This window comes from Salmo salar, chromosome ssa08 (assembly GCF_905237065.1).
Source record: "Salmo salar chromosome ssa08, Ssal_v3.1, whole genome shotgun sequence".
Classification (NCBI taxonomy): Eukaryota; Metazoa; Chordata; class Actinopteri; order Salmoniformes; family Salmonidae; genus Salmo; species Salmo salar.
The window spans coordinates 9,140,109-9,156,756 of record NC_059449.1 but is presented as its reverse complement, the minus strand read 5'-3'; the positions used below and the strand labels follow the sequence as shown (position 1 = coordinate 9,156,756).

Sequence of the window (16,648 nt, the reverse complement as noted above, 5' to 3'; positions counted from 1 at the left end):
CTCCGTGATGCTGTGTCGGGTCCTGGGCTGCACTGGGGCAGTGGTGGGGTCCTCCGTGACTACAGGGTGTGCTCCAGCCATTCCAGTCTGGATGTCTGTGCTGTGTCGTGGGTCCTCCTCTCCTTCAGACTGCTCCAGCTTGACCCCAGGACCTGCAGCCTCTGCATCTGCAGACTGACAAAGAGAGGAGGTTATTGGATAACAATGTCATAGGGAGGTCTCACAAGCTCCCCTATGGCAGATAAATGAGGATGTACATGTAAGCAAATTAATAGCTGAGGGGAGCCTTTCTGAAATAAAATGGCAACATTTGATGTACTGTAATTTTTATGCAACACTATTACACTAACCTCTGTCATGATAATGTGCTGGGTTGAGGTTCCATTCCCCTCATCATCAGTGATTGGTTGGTCATCTCTCCATGTATTGTGTCCCACTGGCTTCACAAAGCTTCTGTAGCCTCCAGTGCGATGTCCTTCACCTGAGAGAGTGATTGGGGGAAAAGAGGTGGTTAGGTTAGCTACTGTCAATGCTCAACTGTATATTGTATACTAAGGTAACATTTCTCATTACTTCTTGAAATACTATTTATTGATCGATGTATTATGTGTTACATTGTTTTCATTGAGTAAATAATAGGAAATGCAGTAAATTAATAATCTGGTTAGAATATGAGTGTTTTTGCGCCAAGATAGCTAAGTAATCAGGGGATATATTGCATACTATCCAAAAACTGACCAAGACCAAATTCTGGGTAACACATCTGAAAACATGTCCAGAGCGGAACGATGCGACAGGCCGCGCATCCTCGGCCTTCTGCAAAATGTACCTCTTGCCATTCCTCTGTATCGGTCGAGGATCTTGACACTACTGGGACGACTGGAGAGGAAGCGTTCTGGCATTGTTCTCTCTGCGCGCTCCCGTGCCACCTTCAGTTCCAGTAGTTTTCTCCGCAATGTCCTGTTTTCTTTCTGGCTTTGAGTTATTTCCAAACGAAACACTGCATAGTCGTCGTCTACGAGTTTACAGATCTCTGCAACGGCTGCATTCGCTAGCACCTCCATGATGGAGGCTATTTGAGTGTGGAACACCATACAGTTAGCCATTGTTAGCGAACGTTAGTAGCTAGCTTTACCTATATACCTTCTATCAACTAAATCGTCTCCAACACGAATTATACTCTATATGGGGTGAGAATGTGATGCTGTGCAGTTATGACTACTCATATTTTGAAATCCAGGGTGTTAATAAACGTCTAAGAAATTGTTCATGGTCACTGTGGTTCACTTCCGTTTACTACTTCTTCTTAAGTGGGGTTTAACGGCGGTTGGCATCCAATATTGATGGTGCATTACCGCCACCAACTGTACAGGGGTGAAAAAAGGAAACTGCACACGGTGAGAGTGGGAGATGTTTTTGATGTTATTTCTCTCTCCTTCAGTTCTTCAAACGTCAAACCACCTGCCGCATCCACAATAATGCCCATCTTCCTTGACTTTCCCTCCACATTAGCTGTGCCATTGATCACCATTGCCATAAAAACCACAACGTCCACCTTCTTTACATACAGCATATCTGGATCCTGCCGGTGGGAGGCCAACTCTGCAGCCTGCAGAGGCCTACCTGACAACATCGGATATTCTACTTTTTCTATCCTTTCTACCGCCTCCGCATAGGAGACAGACTGAATTCCCTGATTTTGGCCACCTCCATCTCTTTCACCCTATATGGGCTTTCCAAGGAATGTCGCCTCATGTTCTCCACCACAGTTACAATACTTTATTCCTCTGTAATTCTCTTCTGCTATACAGTCTCCATCAAAGTGGTTTCCCCCACACGTCCCACATCTCGGGTCCTTCCATCTGCAGACACTTTCTGCATGTCCAAACATTTGACATATGTTACACTGCAAAGGCCTGGATATAAAGGCTCTGACAGGATAATACACATATCCCAGCTGCACTCGAGTCAGGAGGGACTCCACATTTTTTTTTAAACGCAAGGAGAGACGAACTCTTCTCCTTCTTGCCATTAACCACACTATTCATCCAGCGTGCATCAACCACTCCAGGAATTTACTTTAGCATATCAATATCAAGTTATTATGCAACTCCAGAAATGACTCCTTTAATAGGTGCCCTGCTCTGATTTAACTTTACCCAAAGCTTTCTCCACCACTTTGGATATCTTCAATGGGTTTACCGAGTTGGGTGTACATAGTTCCAGAAAACATACTCCTACCTAGATACGATGGGGAATTATCAACCCTAGCCTTTTCCTTTCCCACATCAATTTAGCTTATTTTTCTATTTGTTTGGACAAATGTCCATTCTTAATTTCCACTGCAAACTGATTCAAGCGATGCTTCGTGGGTGTCAGTTGTTGATGTGTGCAAGGGTCCCTGGTTCGAGCCCAGGTTGGGGCGAAGAGAGGGACGGAACCTACACTGTCACATTGGTGCCGTGACCCGGATCATTGGTTGCTGCGGAAAAGGAGGAGGTCAAAGGGGGGGTGAGTGTAACCGATGTGAAATGGCTAGTTAGTTAGCGGTGGTGCGCGCTAATAGCGTTTCAATCAGTGACGTCACTCGCTCTGAGGCTTGAAGTAGGGTTTCACCTTGCGTTGCAAGGGCCGCGGCTTTTGCGGCGCGATGGGTAACGATGCTTCGTGGGTGTCAGTTGTTGATGTGTGCAAGGGTCCCTGGTTCGAGCCCAGGTTGGGGCGAAGAGAGGGACGGAACCTACACTGTTACACATAGCAATAAACGACAAGAAACCCTACCTTATTAAACTCATCCTCTCTGGATCTCTCTCTTCAGGCCTACTCACTGAGGGGCTCCCAGTTGAATCCCTCACCCTTGGGCTAACCGCTACTCTCGTCACTGCCTCAGCATAGGACACTTTCTTCCCCACTCAAACTCTGTCAATCTCAACCTCTCTCTGTCTCTCTCTCTCTCTCTCTCTCTCTCTCACAGGGCACTTCGGATCCCTAGCTGCCCACACACAGTGCTTTCTCTATCCCAACTTTACACTCCCTCTGACTATCCAATTGAGAAAAAAAAACATTTTTATATATTACAAGTATACTGAAGTATACTTAAATATGCTAAAAATTCACATAATACACTACAAATACGAGATGTACTTTTCTAGTATATTTAGTACTATCTTTACTATCATTACACTTAACACACATTTTTGTTTTTTCTGTCTAAGTATACTACCGTAGTGGAGAAGGTTAAGAGCTTCAAGTTCCTTGGCGTCCACATAACCAACAAACTAACATGGTCAAAGCACACCAAGATAGTCGTGAAGAGGGCACGACAAAACCTATTCCCCCCCAGGAGACTGAAAAGATTTGGCATGGGTCCTCAGATCCTCAAAAGGTTTTACAGCTGCACCATTGAGAGCATCCTGACGGGTTGCATCACTGCCTGGTATGGCAACTGCTCGGCCTCCGACCGCAAGGCAGAGGGTAGTGCGTACGGCCCAGTACATCACCGAGGCCAAGCTTCCTGTCATCCAGGACCTCTATACCAGGCGGTGTCAGAGGAGTTTAATAACTCTATCTACATGTACATATTACCTCATTTACCTCGACACCGGTGCCCCGCACATTGACTCTGTACCAGTACCCCCTGTATATAGCCCGCTATTGTTATTTACTACTAATTATTTGTTATTCTTATCTCTTTCTTTTTTGGGGGTATTTTCTTAAAACTGAATTGTTGGTTAATGGCTTGTAAGTAAGCAATTCACTGTAAGGTCTACACCTGTTGTATTCAGCACATGTGACAAATAACATTTGATTTGATTTGAACGAGCAGGTGTTCCTAATGTTTTGTACACTCAGTGTATATGGATCTTTCTAAAACAAGGGTACCAAGTCATTAATAAACATTTGCAATTTTTACCTGGTGGATACATTAAGATATACAAGGGGGAATATAGATACATTCAATTGAATTCATGAGTTGAATCAAAACTTATGTTTAAAACCCTTTTTCATGCTTGGAGTCTTCACAGTTTTGGCAAAAATCGTGTGACATAAAACACCACCTTTCTTTCCTTACATTTATGATACAGTTGTTTGTTGTTATATCATATACTAAGCATTTAACAATTGAATTACACATTGACATTGATTCTGTGAAATTCCTGGATATTGTTGTCAGACAATTTTTTTATGGAGATCTTGGATTGTGTACTGTAACCTCATAACATTTCATATCTCTCTCTATGTTATGGTGTGGAAACAGTTTTCATGTGATTGCAAAATCCAATGCTTTAAACAGAAAGAGTAACTTTAATATGATTACTAAAACTAAAATTGATACTGAAATTAATGGGGTTCTTTAATATAATTACGTATAATAGTTATTTGAAGTGCGTTTGGTGTTTAGCTGTATTCAAAATATATTTGTTTTGCTATTTATCTAATATCCTAAGACTATACTTAAGTACAAAAAATACATCTAATTTAGATATATTATATATTTTAAATATATGAAAGTATATTTATCACAGACATACTTCTATATAGTTAAATATATTGATATATTCAACAAGAAAAAAATCCTGCTTGGGTATGCCCTCCTGCACATTTCTCACATTTTGGGATCTCCCTCCTACACACTGCACCAAATCCTTGGCACCTAAAGCACAGTAGGGTTTCAGAACATAGGCTCTCACAGAATAGCAAATATAGCCTAACCTGACCTTATCAGGTAGAAACTCTGTGCCAAAGCTCAACAAGACAGATAGGGTATTCCATCTCGCCATTGCCACCGGGTCTACGTCTCACCAAACAGCACGCATCAGAAACACCAGGAAATATTACACTCAATGCTACCCCATTGATCACTTGAGTGGCGTCCTGCACGACACAGGTCAATCCCCGAGGCGCGTGACGCAGAGCGCCCACTGCGTTTGGGCAGAGGATGCAACCGTTATCAGTTTGTCATTCACCCAGCTTGAAACAACATATGGACATTTCCATCTAAAAGGATCCATGAGCACCAACATGTGAAGTTCATAGGAGCATGTCAAATTGGGTGTCAAATGAAAGATAAGAGTCTATATATATTTGTTTATATTAAGGCATATATACATTTTTAAACCATTTTCCATTCTAAATAAGTGAAATAAGTGAAGCCTTTGATTTCTGGTCAATCAAATGGAAAAGGGGTCTGAGACAACAGCTTCCGGACACAGTCTTAAAAGGTATTAGAAATACATCCAAACACAATAATGTTGAAGTAGGGACCCCTGTCACCTAATATCAACACTTATATTTACACGGAACAAAAATATAAATGCAATATGCAACAATTTCAAAGATTTTACTCAGTTACAGTTCATATAAGGAAATCAGTCAATTTAAATAAATGCATTAGGCCCTAATCTATGGATTTCACATGAATGGGAATACTGTTGGTCACAGACGCTTTAAAAAAAGGTAGGGGCATGGACCAGAAAACCAGTCAGTATCCGGGGTAACCACGATTTGCCCCATGCAGTGTGACACATCTCCTTCACATAGAGTTGATCAGGCTGTTGATTGTGGCCTGTGGAATGTTGTCCCACTCCTCTTCAATGACTGTGGCAAGTTGCTGGATATCGCCGGGAACTGGAACACGCTGTCGTACACAACGATCCAGAGCATACCAAACGTGATCAATGGATGACATGTCTGGTGAGTATACAAGCCATGGAAGAACTGGGACATTTTCAGCTTCAAGGAATTGTGTACAGATCCTTGCAACATAGGGAATTGTGTACAGATTCTTGAAACATGAGGTGATGGCAGCGGATGAATAGCACGACAATGGGCCTCAGAATCTCGTCACGGCATCTCTGTGAATTTAAAATTCCATCCATAACCCCACCGCCACCATGGGGCACTCTGTTCACAACGTTAACATCAACAACCTGCTCGCCAACACGATGCCATCCACGCTATCTGCCATCTGCCCGGTACAGTTGAAAGCGGGATTCATCCGTAAAGAGCTCAATTCTCCAGCGTGCCAGTGACCATCGAAGGTGAGCATTTTCCCACTATAGTTGGTTACAACGCCGAACTGCAGTCTGGTCAAGACCCGGGTGAGGATGACGAGCACGCAGGTGAGCTTTCCTGAGATGGGTTCTAAAAGTTTGTGCAGAAATTCTTCAGTTTTGCACACCCATAGTTTAATCAGCTGTCCAGGTGGCTGGTCTCAGATGATCCCGCAGGTGAAGAGGCCGGATGTGGAGGTCGTGGCTGGCGTGGTTACACGTGGTCTGCGATTGTGAGGCCGGTTGGACGTACTGCCAAATTCTCTAAAAGGACGTTGGAGGTGGCTTATGGTAGAGAAATGAACATTCAATTACCTGGCAACAGCTCTGGTGGACATTCCTGCAGTCTTCATTGCCAATTGCATGCTCCCTCAAAAACTTGAGACATCTGTGGCGTTGTGTTGTTGTCATGTGTGCTCCCTCTCTGGCCTCTAGGTCACCAGGCTGCTCGTTATGGCGCACACCTGTCACCATCGTTATGCGCACTTGCACGTCGTCAGACTCACCTGGACTCCATCACTTCCCTGATTACCTTACCAAAATATGTCACTCTCTTTCGTTCCTTCCCCAGGCGTCATTGTTTCTGTTCCAGTGTCATGTCTGTGTGTTATTTGTGTCTCTTGTTTAGTTCATTTGTTTATTAAATTATGCTTTCCCTGAACTTGCTTCCCGACTCTCAGCGCACACGTTACAGAATGACGCCTCACCAAAGGGAAGCTTCAGGGAGTGTTTTTATTTAAAAATATACATTTCGGTGGGAATGATGTCGGGTCCGGGACCAGCTACAGGCTCTCATGCCTCAGACAGATGCCAGGCTCTCCTGCCTCCGGTCGTCAGGCGCTCATGCCTCAGCCAGATCGCCAGGCTCCCCTGCTATAGCCGGCTCGTCTGGCTTTCATGCCTTCACCGGATCGCCAGGCTCTCCTGCTTCCACCGGCTCGTCAGGCTCTCATGCCTCAGCTGGATCGCCAGGCTCCCCTGCCTCAGCCGGTCTGTCAGGTTCCCACGCATCAGCAGGGGTGACCGGTCCGCTCCTGATCCCCGGGATTGTCCCTTTGGTTGGCGTCCTGCGGCTGGAGCCGAATGCGCCGGGGAGGGGGTACCGTCACGTATGCTCTCTCCAGCGCTCTAGGTAGCCATGCTCCCGCGTCTCAGCAGGACTGACAGGTTTCCCGCGCCTCAGCAGAGGTGACCGGTCCGCTCCTGATCCCCGGGATCGTCATTTTGCTCGGTGTCCTGCCGGCCAGAGCCGCGCGTCGGGTAGGGGGTACTGTCACGTGTGCTCCCTCTCCGGCCTCTAGGTCACCAGGCTGCTCGTTATGGTGCACACCTGTCACCATCGTTACGCGCCCCTGCACGTCGTCAGACTCACCTGGACTCCATCACTTCCCTGATTACCTTCCCTATATATGTCAATCCCTTTGGTTCCTTCCCCAGGCATCATTGTTTCTGTTCCAGTGTCATGTCTGTGCTTTGTTCGTGTCTCTTGTTTTGTTCATTTGTTTATTAAATGATGCACTCCCTGAACTTGCTTCCTGACTCCCAGCGCACACGTTACATTTGTGTGAAAAAAAATGCACATTTTAGAGTGGCCTTTTATTGTCCCCAGCACAGGGTGCACCTAAGTAATGATCATGGTGTTTAATCAGCCACACCTGTCAAGTGGGTGGATTATCTTGACAAAGGATAAATGTTATGATTTAAACAAATGTGTGCAGCATTTTTAAGAGAAATAAGCTTTTTGTGCGCATGGAACATTTCTGGGATCTTTTATGTCAGCTCATGAAACGAACCCAGTAGCATAGATTATTGTGAAATAGACACATTGCTTATGCAACATTAACCAATTAAAAACAGTACTTTAGCAATGAGGTTTGTGCAGTAAGCTATAAGCCCAATACATTATCACCGCATATTGACTGCCAATGCATTGCTGTTCGGGCCATTTTTTAAAATTATATTTCAAAATTTGAGGAGGGCTATATGATCACACCAGTAATAGATCCGTTGTTGTATTACTTGTGAAGCATAGCTGAGTGAGCATACATTTAAATAATTTGATTTTTATTTTTATTTTACTGGGCTGACATTCCTCTGCTCTCCCCTCCTCCACTGACCAAAAAAAGCTGATGGAAAAATTCAAGTCGCACTGCATTATTTGTGCCTCATGCACAAATTCATGTTGTTACTCCGATGAACAGAAAAAGTTTAATATTTCTCAATTAAAAAAGACTTAAGCCACTAATAATAACAACAAAGCAGGCCCATTGAAACACTTTCCTACTTTCATTACTGCTGCAGTGCTTGATGAGTGTCTTTAATTCCTTCGGCCTCTTGAGAACCAAACCACCGATCAAAAAGACAAGCCTGTTCCCAGCCTTTCTAGGGAGTTTTTCCTAGCCACCATGCTTCTACATCTGCTTTGCTTGCTGTTTGGGGTTTTAGGCTGGGTTTCTGTACAGCACTTTGTGACATCGGCTGATCTAAAAAGGGCTTTATAAATAAATTTGATTGACTGATTGATTGCGAATTCAACAAGGCTTTGTGATTCTGTATTTTGTCATTTACGGAACTGTTGTCTGTATGCCTCAGAGATTAACTCATAAGCCTGAAGGATAGCATCTTTAACAGTGCCTGCTCGTCGAACATCTCATTCCAAAATCATGGGCATTAATAAGGATTTGGTCCCCCTTTTACTGCTAAAACAGCCTCCACTCTTATGGGAAGGCTTTCCACTAGATGTGGAACATTGCTGCAAGGACTTGCTACCATTCAGCCACAAGAGCATTCGCGAGGTCAGGCACTGATGTTGGGCGATTAGGCCTGGCTCGCAGTCGGCGTTCCAATTCATCCCAAAGTTGTTTGATGTGGTTGAGGTCAGGGCTCTGTGCAGGCCAGTCAAATTCTTCCACACCGATCTCGACAAACCATTTCTGTATGGACCTTGCTTTGTGCATGGGGGCATTGTTATGCTGAAACAGGAAAGGGCCTTCCCCATACTGTTGCCACAAAGTTGGAAGCACAGAATCGTCTACGATGTCATTGTATGCTGTAGCGTTAAGATTTCCCTTCACTGGAACTAAGGGGCCTAGCCCAAACCATGAAAAAAACAGCCCCAGACCATTATTCCTCCTCCACCAAACTTTACAGTTGGCATTATGCATTGGGGCAGGTAGCATTCTCCTGGCATCCGTCAAACCCAGATTCGTCCGTCGGAGTGCCAGATGGTGAAGCGTGATATATCACTCCAGCGAATACGTTTCCACTGCTGCAGAGTCCAATGGCGGCGAGCATTACACAACTCCAGCCAGTGCTTGGCATTGAGCATGATGATCTTAGGGTTGTGTGCGGCTGCTTGGCCTTGGAATCCAATTTCATGAAGCTTCCAGTGTAAGTTTGGAACTCGGTAGTAAGTGTTGCAACTGAGGACAGACGGTTTTACACGCTATAAGCTTCAGCACTCTGCAGTCCCATTCTGTGAGCTTGTGTGCCCTACCTCTTCACGGCTGAGCCATTGTTGGTCCTAGACTAGACAATAATAGCACTTACAGTTGACCGGGGCAGCTCTAGCATGGCAGAAAGTCACTGAGCTCTTCAGTAAGGCCATGCTACTGCCAATGTTTGTCTATGGAGATTCGGACGAGCCCCCATTTTGTTACGTTCCCCAGTAAGAAACCAAATATTGTTGCTCAAACAGAAGGGGGTTGGTTACCAAAGAGAAACAGGTGACGTTCTAGGAGGGGTTCTGAAAGACACCCATGGGGGTGTCCACTGAAAGTTGACTAGCAACAACAACTGGGACCTAAAAGACACCCACGATGAGCGACCATTAAAATTGGACCAGAAAAGGCAAATTAAATTAAAACCCACACCAAACTTAAACCTCTACGAGATCGGTGTCCCTAAACCGGGACAGTTGTTGCTCAATATGCGATAATGTGACTAGAATGACATTGTAAACAACAGCCAATTCCACACACTGCTGCTATCTTGTGGAAAACATCTAAATTACACCTAGAATCCTATCTCAATGTATGACCTTTCTCTTGCATTTCAAAGATGACGCATGTTTTTTTTAGTATTATCTTTTACCAGATCTAATGTGTTATATTCTCCTACATTAATTTCGCATTTCCACAAACTTCAAAGTGTTTCCTTTCAAATGATATCTAGAATATGCATATCCTTGCTTCAGGTCCTGAGCTACGGGCAGTTAGATTTGGGTCATTTTAGGTGAAAATTGAAAAAAAGGGTTAGATCCTTAAGAGGTTCTTAAAGACAGGAAGCAAACCAAAAAGTGGAGCAAAACGAAAACAGTGAAGATAAGATAAAGGATTGTTTATAAATCAAATAGGGAGAGCCAACTAAAGGTGTTAACCCTCCACATCTCTCAAGACATCTGGAGCACTGGGCTAGCCGCTCTTAAATATCACCTGTGCCAGCACAGGTGAAACACCTGATTAACGAGATGACAGACCAGCACAGGTTGAACACATACTGACCAATGAGGTAAAATATAAATGGAAAAACCTAAGCCTGTAACAACAGTAAAGTACAGAACAGTACAGTAAAGTAGAGTACAGTAGAGTGGAGTTCAGCACAGTACAGTAGAGCACAGCTGAGAACAGTACAGTATAAACTTCTGAAACGTAGATATCTATGATGGTTTCAGATTCGGTCTGGTCATAGCCATCCAAATGTGGTCTTGTTTGAGGACAGACAATAATAGCCAGTGTGTAGAATAATACCCAAATATGCAAAATACGGATATTACATATTTCTCTACCTTTGTGTACCTATTCAGGATACATCACCATGAACCAAATTATATTCATAGCCATAATTATGCATTTCTGTATAGTATAATCAGGGATCCATGATGTAATTCCGTTACCGGATGTAAATCTGTATTTCAATAACGTAAAATAAATGTGTTCAATACTTAGTCAGGTAAACATGAAGTAAGGCACTATAATTTCTTCATTATAAAACACCAGCGTCAAACAACATGACAGGTTGTCACTTTTCATCAGTGAAGCATTTTTACAGACACCAGCACACCAACCATCACCATATAATCTACTCTGCCTCATCATACTTATTCTTTCCTCAGTTCACCTCATCTAGTTCCCCACTACATCCAAAACCAACAAAATTAACTCCAAAATAACTAGTACTACATTACACTATTCATGGGCTGTGTGCATTTTCTGCTGGTGTATCCTGAGGTATCTCCTCTCTGAGAACCTCTTCCCGCAGTGCGTACAGGCGAACGGCCTCTCTCCTGTGTGGACCTTCAGGTGCCTCTTCAGCTGGTGCTGGTGGGAGAATCTCTTCTTACAATGGGGGCAGCTGTAGGTTTTCTCACCTGCGTGGACCCTCTGGTGCCTCTTCAGGCTGGACGAGTGTGAGAAACTGGCCCGGCACAGGTGGCAGCTGAATGGTTTCTCCCCCGTGTGCATCCTCTGGTGGATCTCCACCTGTTGGGGGAAACTGAAGGCTTTCCCACAGAACGAACACGGGAAGCGCTTTTCTTTGCCACCGGATCTGCTGATAGCGTTACTACTACTGTCATTTGTCAATGGGTTTGTGTAGCCATTTAGTGTTGAGGTACTGGCATTGTCTGAGGTCTGGTTTAACATTAGGAGAGTGTGAGGAGGATGAAGGCCAGGGAGTGTCTGTGTTGTCGCAGGGTCCATGTTCCAGTTGATAGATCCTATAGAAGGCAGGCTGAAGGCAGCACCTGTTAGGGGGTTAACCTGAGGTGCCATCAGTCTCTCTGAATCACAACTATAGGAGCAGGACGGAGCATAGCTAGCCAAGTCTGTGTCTGTTCTCTCCCGCCGCAAACGGACAGCTCCCTGTCCCCGCAGACCAAATCTAATCCTCACCCTGGTCTCAGCCAATCTGTTGTCATGGAGTCTAAGATCGGTTGTTGTTTTGTGTTCGACTGTCTGTTTCTGGTTGTGGTTAACAGTGTTGTTCCCCAGCCCAGAGTTGAGGAAGCTGTCCCATCCACTGACCTCCACTATGTTGCCTCTGGTCCTGGCCTGCTCGGTGATGTCATCCACCGGGCCCTTGGCTGCACCAGTCTGGGAATCCAAGATGGCCGCCCAGTCTCCTCTATTAGCCTCCAGCAAACCACCTGCAGGAAGAGGTTACAAAATGGACATTAATATATATATAACTCTACATATGGAGTTTTTTGGAGTCAATTACCTGGTCAAGTTCATACATTGTGTGTTTTTGTATGTAAACAAACAAAAGTATCGGGACAGTGACACATTTTTGTGGGGGGTATGATATTTGTGCTTCTGTAACTTTTTAACTTTTTTGTCACATTACTTTTGGTCCCCTAAAATGGGGGGGAATATGTACAAAAAGTGCTGTCATTTCTAAACGGTTCACCCGATATGGTTTCAAATACCCTCCGTTTAAAGCTGACAATCTGTACTTTAACCTCAAAGTCATTGTGTCATTAACAATCGAAAGTGCTAAAGCGGTGGTTCCCAAACTTTTTATAGTCCCATACCCCTTCAAACATTCAACCTCCAGCTGCATACCCCCTCTAGCACCAGGGTCAGATCACTCTCAAATGTTGTTTTTTGCCATCATTGTAAGCCTGCCACACACACACTATATGATACATTTATTAAGCATAAGAATGAGTGTAAGTTTTTGTCACAACCCGGCACGTGGGAAGTGACAAAGAGCTCTTATAGGACCAGGGCACAAATAATAATATAATAATAATAAATAATTTTGCTCTTTATTTAACCATCTTACATATAAAACCTTATTTGTTCATCGGAAATTGTGAATAACTCACCACAGGTTAATGAGAAGGGTGTGCTTGAAAGGATGCACATAACTCTGCAATGTTGGGTTGTATTGGAGAGTCTCAGTCTTAAATCATTTTCCACACACAGTCTGTGTATTTAGTTTTCATGCTAGTGAGGGCTGAGAATCCACTCTCACATAGGTACGTGGTTGCAAAGGGCATCCGTGTTTTAACGGCATGATTTGCCAAGGCAGGTTACTCTAAGTGCAGCCCAATCCAGAAATCTGGCACAGGCTTCTGATTAAATTCAATTTTCACAGAACCGCTTGTTGCAATTTCGATGAGGCTCTCTTGTTCAGATATCGGTAAGTGGAAAGGGATAACGAATCCAGTTGTTTGTGTCATCCGTTTCAGGGAAAGTACCTGCATAATTGCGCAGCCAACTCACTCAGGTGCTTCGCTATATCACATTTGACATTGTCCGTAAGCTTGAGTTCATTTGCACACACAAAATCATACAATGATGGGAAGACCTGTGTGGTGTCCTTGTTAATGCAGACAGAGATGAGCTCCAACTTCTTAATCATAGGCTCAATCGTCATCATGCAAGTGGTCAGACAAGTGAAAATTGTGGTCAATAAAGAAAACTTTAAGCTCATCTGTCAATTTAAAAAAATGTGTCAATACTTTGGCCCTTGATAACCAGCACACTATGTTGTAAAAGTGTTACATGGTTGCTGCCCATATCATTGCATAGTGCAGAAAATACACGAGTTCAGGGGCCTTACTTTAACAAAGTTACCATTTTCACTGTAGTGTCCAAAACGTTTTTCATGCGGTCATGCACGTGTGTTACCACTCCACTGTCTCCCTGTCATGGCTTTTGCACCATCAGTACAGATACCAACATGAGCAGCAGCTACGTTTGGCTACATACTGACCGTTAGTGGAATTCCGGCAAGAGAGTAACGGTTCATGTGATTGGATGTTAATTATTTGACTAGGCTACCTGTATTTGACATTGTGTTGTTATTTCGTTTAACACTAGATGGTTTCATTTCATTTTTGGCAGTGAAACGAGGCTACTCGGGCGAGAAAAAAAAAACTCACCCCAATGGTAAATATAAATGGACTTTGAAAATGTCCCAGAAATGTGTAAAAAAAAAGTGAATCACATTTTTATTTGTTGTACCCGACGGCATTGCGCGTACCCGTCCCAATACTTTGAGGTCATTGTATATTTAGTTATAAAGCGCTGTCGGGTGTACTGTATGCTAAATAGGGTGATATCTGATGTAATGTATACAAAAGAGTCTCAATGAAAGTCTTAGAATGAACATTCCTATTTTGTGTTTATTAAACATAAATAAGTTTAAAATACACCATATGAAAACCACACATACACGTCTAAACTACAAATCTGCATGATAAAATACATTCATTTTCTCATTAAGTGTCTTGGGAAAGAAATTAAGTAGTTGAATGGAAGTTCTAAAATAAGCATTTGGGAACTTCATAACATTTTCACACCACTTGACTTTTTCCACATTTTGTTGTTTTACCATGTACGATAAAAATGTATTCAATTTAAATTCTATGATCTACACAAAATACTCTGTCAAAGTGGAAGAAAAATTCTAACATTTTTATAAAATTTTTTAAAAATAAAACACTAATATATCATAATTAGATAAGTATTTAACCCCCTGAGTCAATACATGTTAGAATCACCTTTGGCAGCTTTGAGCCTTTCCGGGTAAGTCTAAGAGGTTTCCACACCTGGATAAACCAACAATTGCCTATTATTCTCTTCAAAATTCTTCAAGTTCTTGAAGCTGTGCGCCAGAAGAGAAAATAACTTGTCCCAGCCATGAAAGCTGCTAAAGCGTGTGGGTACATTGCTTACATCCACTATGACAGGATAATTGTCCACCCGCAGAAAACACACACAACCAATTGATTAATGGACTGCTGAATGTTTTTTTTTCTTCTCTTTCTTTGTTTGTTCTTTTCCATATTATGTATGTCTCTGAGAAGCTACCCAGGAAAGGGCAAAAACATTTGCTCATATTAATATATGTAGCCTTAGAAATAAGGATAATGAAATCAATAACATGCTAACATCAGATAGCATTCATATATTAGCCATTTCTGACTCACTTAGATAATTCCTTTGATGATACAGCAGTAGTAATACAAGGATAACATCTATAGAAGAGACAGGAATGCTTATGGGGAGGTGTTGCTATATACAGTGCCTTCGGAAAGTATTCAGACCCATTGACTTTTTCCAAATTTTGTTACGTTACAGATTCTCTAAAATTGTATTTTAAATTAATTTTTAAAAAAAGAAAATCTCAGCAATCTACACACAATACCCCATAATGACAAACCGAAAACAGGTTTAGGCATTTTTGCAAATATAAAAACGTATTCAGACCCTTTGCTATGAGACTCAAAATTGAGCTCAAGTGCATCCTGTTTCCATTGATCATCCTTGAGATGTTTCTACAAAAATGTATTGGAGTCCACCTGTGGTAAATTCAATTGATTGGACATGATTTGGAAAGGCACACACCTGTCTATATAAAGGTCCCACAGTTGACAGTGCGTGTCAAAGAAAAAAACAATCCATAAGGTCGAAGGAAAAACCTGGGGAAGGGTACCAAAACATTTCTGCAGCATTGAAGGTCCCCAAGAACACAGTGGGCTCCATCAATCTTAAATGGAAGAAGTTTGGAACCACCAAGACTTCCTGGAGCTTGCCACCCGGCCAAACTGAGAAATCGAGGGAGAAGGGCCTTGGTCAGGGAGGTGACAAAGAACCCGATGGTTACTCTGATAGAACTCCAACGTTCCTCTGTGGAGATGGGAGAACCTTCCAGAAGGACAACCATCTCTGCAGCACTCCACCAATCAGGCCTTTTTGGGGTGAAGGTTCACCTTCCAACAGGACAATGACCTTAAGTACCACTCTTCTCTGTATACATCAATGATGTCGCTCTTGCTGCTGGTGATTCTCTGATACACCTCTACGCAGACAACACCATTCTGTATACTTCTGGCCCTTTTTTGGATACTGTGTTAACTAACCTCCAGATGAGCTTCAATGCCATACAACTCTCCTTCTGTGGCCTCCAACTGCTCTTAAATGCAAGTAAAACTAAATGCATGCTCTTCAACCGATCGCTGCCCGCACCTGCCCGCCCGTCCAGCATCACTACTCTGGACGGTCCTGACTTAGAATACGTGGACAACTACAAATACCTAGGTGTCTGGTTAGACTGTAAACTCTCCTTCCAGACTCACATTAAGCATCTCCAATCCAAAATTAAATCTAGAATCGGCTTCCTATTTCGCAACAAAGCATCCCCTTCCCTCATGCTGCCAAACATACCCTAGTAAAACTGACTATCCTGCCGATCCTTGACTTCGGCGATGTCATTTACAAAATATTCTCCAACACTCTACTCAGCAAACAGGATGCAGTCTATCACAGTGCCATCCGTTTTGTCACCAAAGCCCCATATACTTCCCACCACTACGACCTGTATGCTCTCGTTGGCTGGCCCTCACTTCATATTCGTCGCCAAACCCACTGGCTCCAGGTCATCTATAAGTCTTTGCTAGGCAAGGTCCTGCCTAATCTCAGCTCACTGGTCACCATAGCAGCACCCACCCGTAGCACGCGCTCCAGCAGGTATATTTCACTGGTCACCCCCAAAGCCAATTCCTCCTTTGGCCGCCTTTCCTTACAGTTCCCTGTTGCCAATGACTGGAACGAATTGCAAAAATCACTGAAGCTAGATACTCA

At 43.3% G+C, this 16,648-nt stretch overlaps 4 protein-coding genes across 6 annotated transcripts in view; 2 read left to right on the top strand and 2 right to left on the bottom strand.

Annotated features, from left to right (window-relative positions):
* Positions 1 to 1,910, bottom strand: part of LOC106610086 (zinc finger protein 350) — a 30,840-nt gene extending 28,930 nt beyond the window's left edge. Inside the window, exons 1-3 of one of the 2 annotated variants that reach the window (XM_014209245.2) lie at positions 830 to 1,321; positions 351 to 481; positions 1 to 174 (exon numbers count right to left, since the gene is read on the bottom strand). In XM_014209245.2, coding sequence (XP_014064720.2) covers positions 1 to 174; positions 351 to 481; positions 830 to 1,106 — 582 coding nt within the window. In that variant the 5' untranslated portion in view covers positions 1,107 to 1,321. Of the gene's footprint in view, positions 175 to 350; positions 482 to 829 lie in introns of both variants that reach the window. The other variant, XM_045723164.1, reaches the window with a different exon arrangement.
* Positions 1 to 16,648, bottom strand: part of LOC106610073 (zinc finger protein 214) — an 844,054-nt gene that overhangs the window by 35,094 nt on the left and 792,312 nt on the right. The gene's annotated exons all lie outside the window — the stretch shown is intronic.
* Positions 1 to 16,648, top strand: part of LOC106610081 (zinc finger and SCAN domain-containing protein 2) — a 482,712-nt gene that overhangs the window by 179,157 nt on the left and 286,907 nt on the right. The gene's annotated exons all lie outside the window — the stretch shown is intronic.
* Positions 1 to 16,648, top strand: part of LOC106610133 (zinc finger protein 629) — a 254,819-nt gene that overhangs the window by 107,543 nt on the left and 130,628 nt on the right. The window lies entirely within an intron of this gene.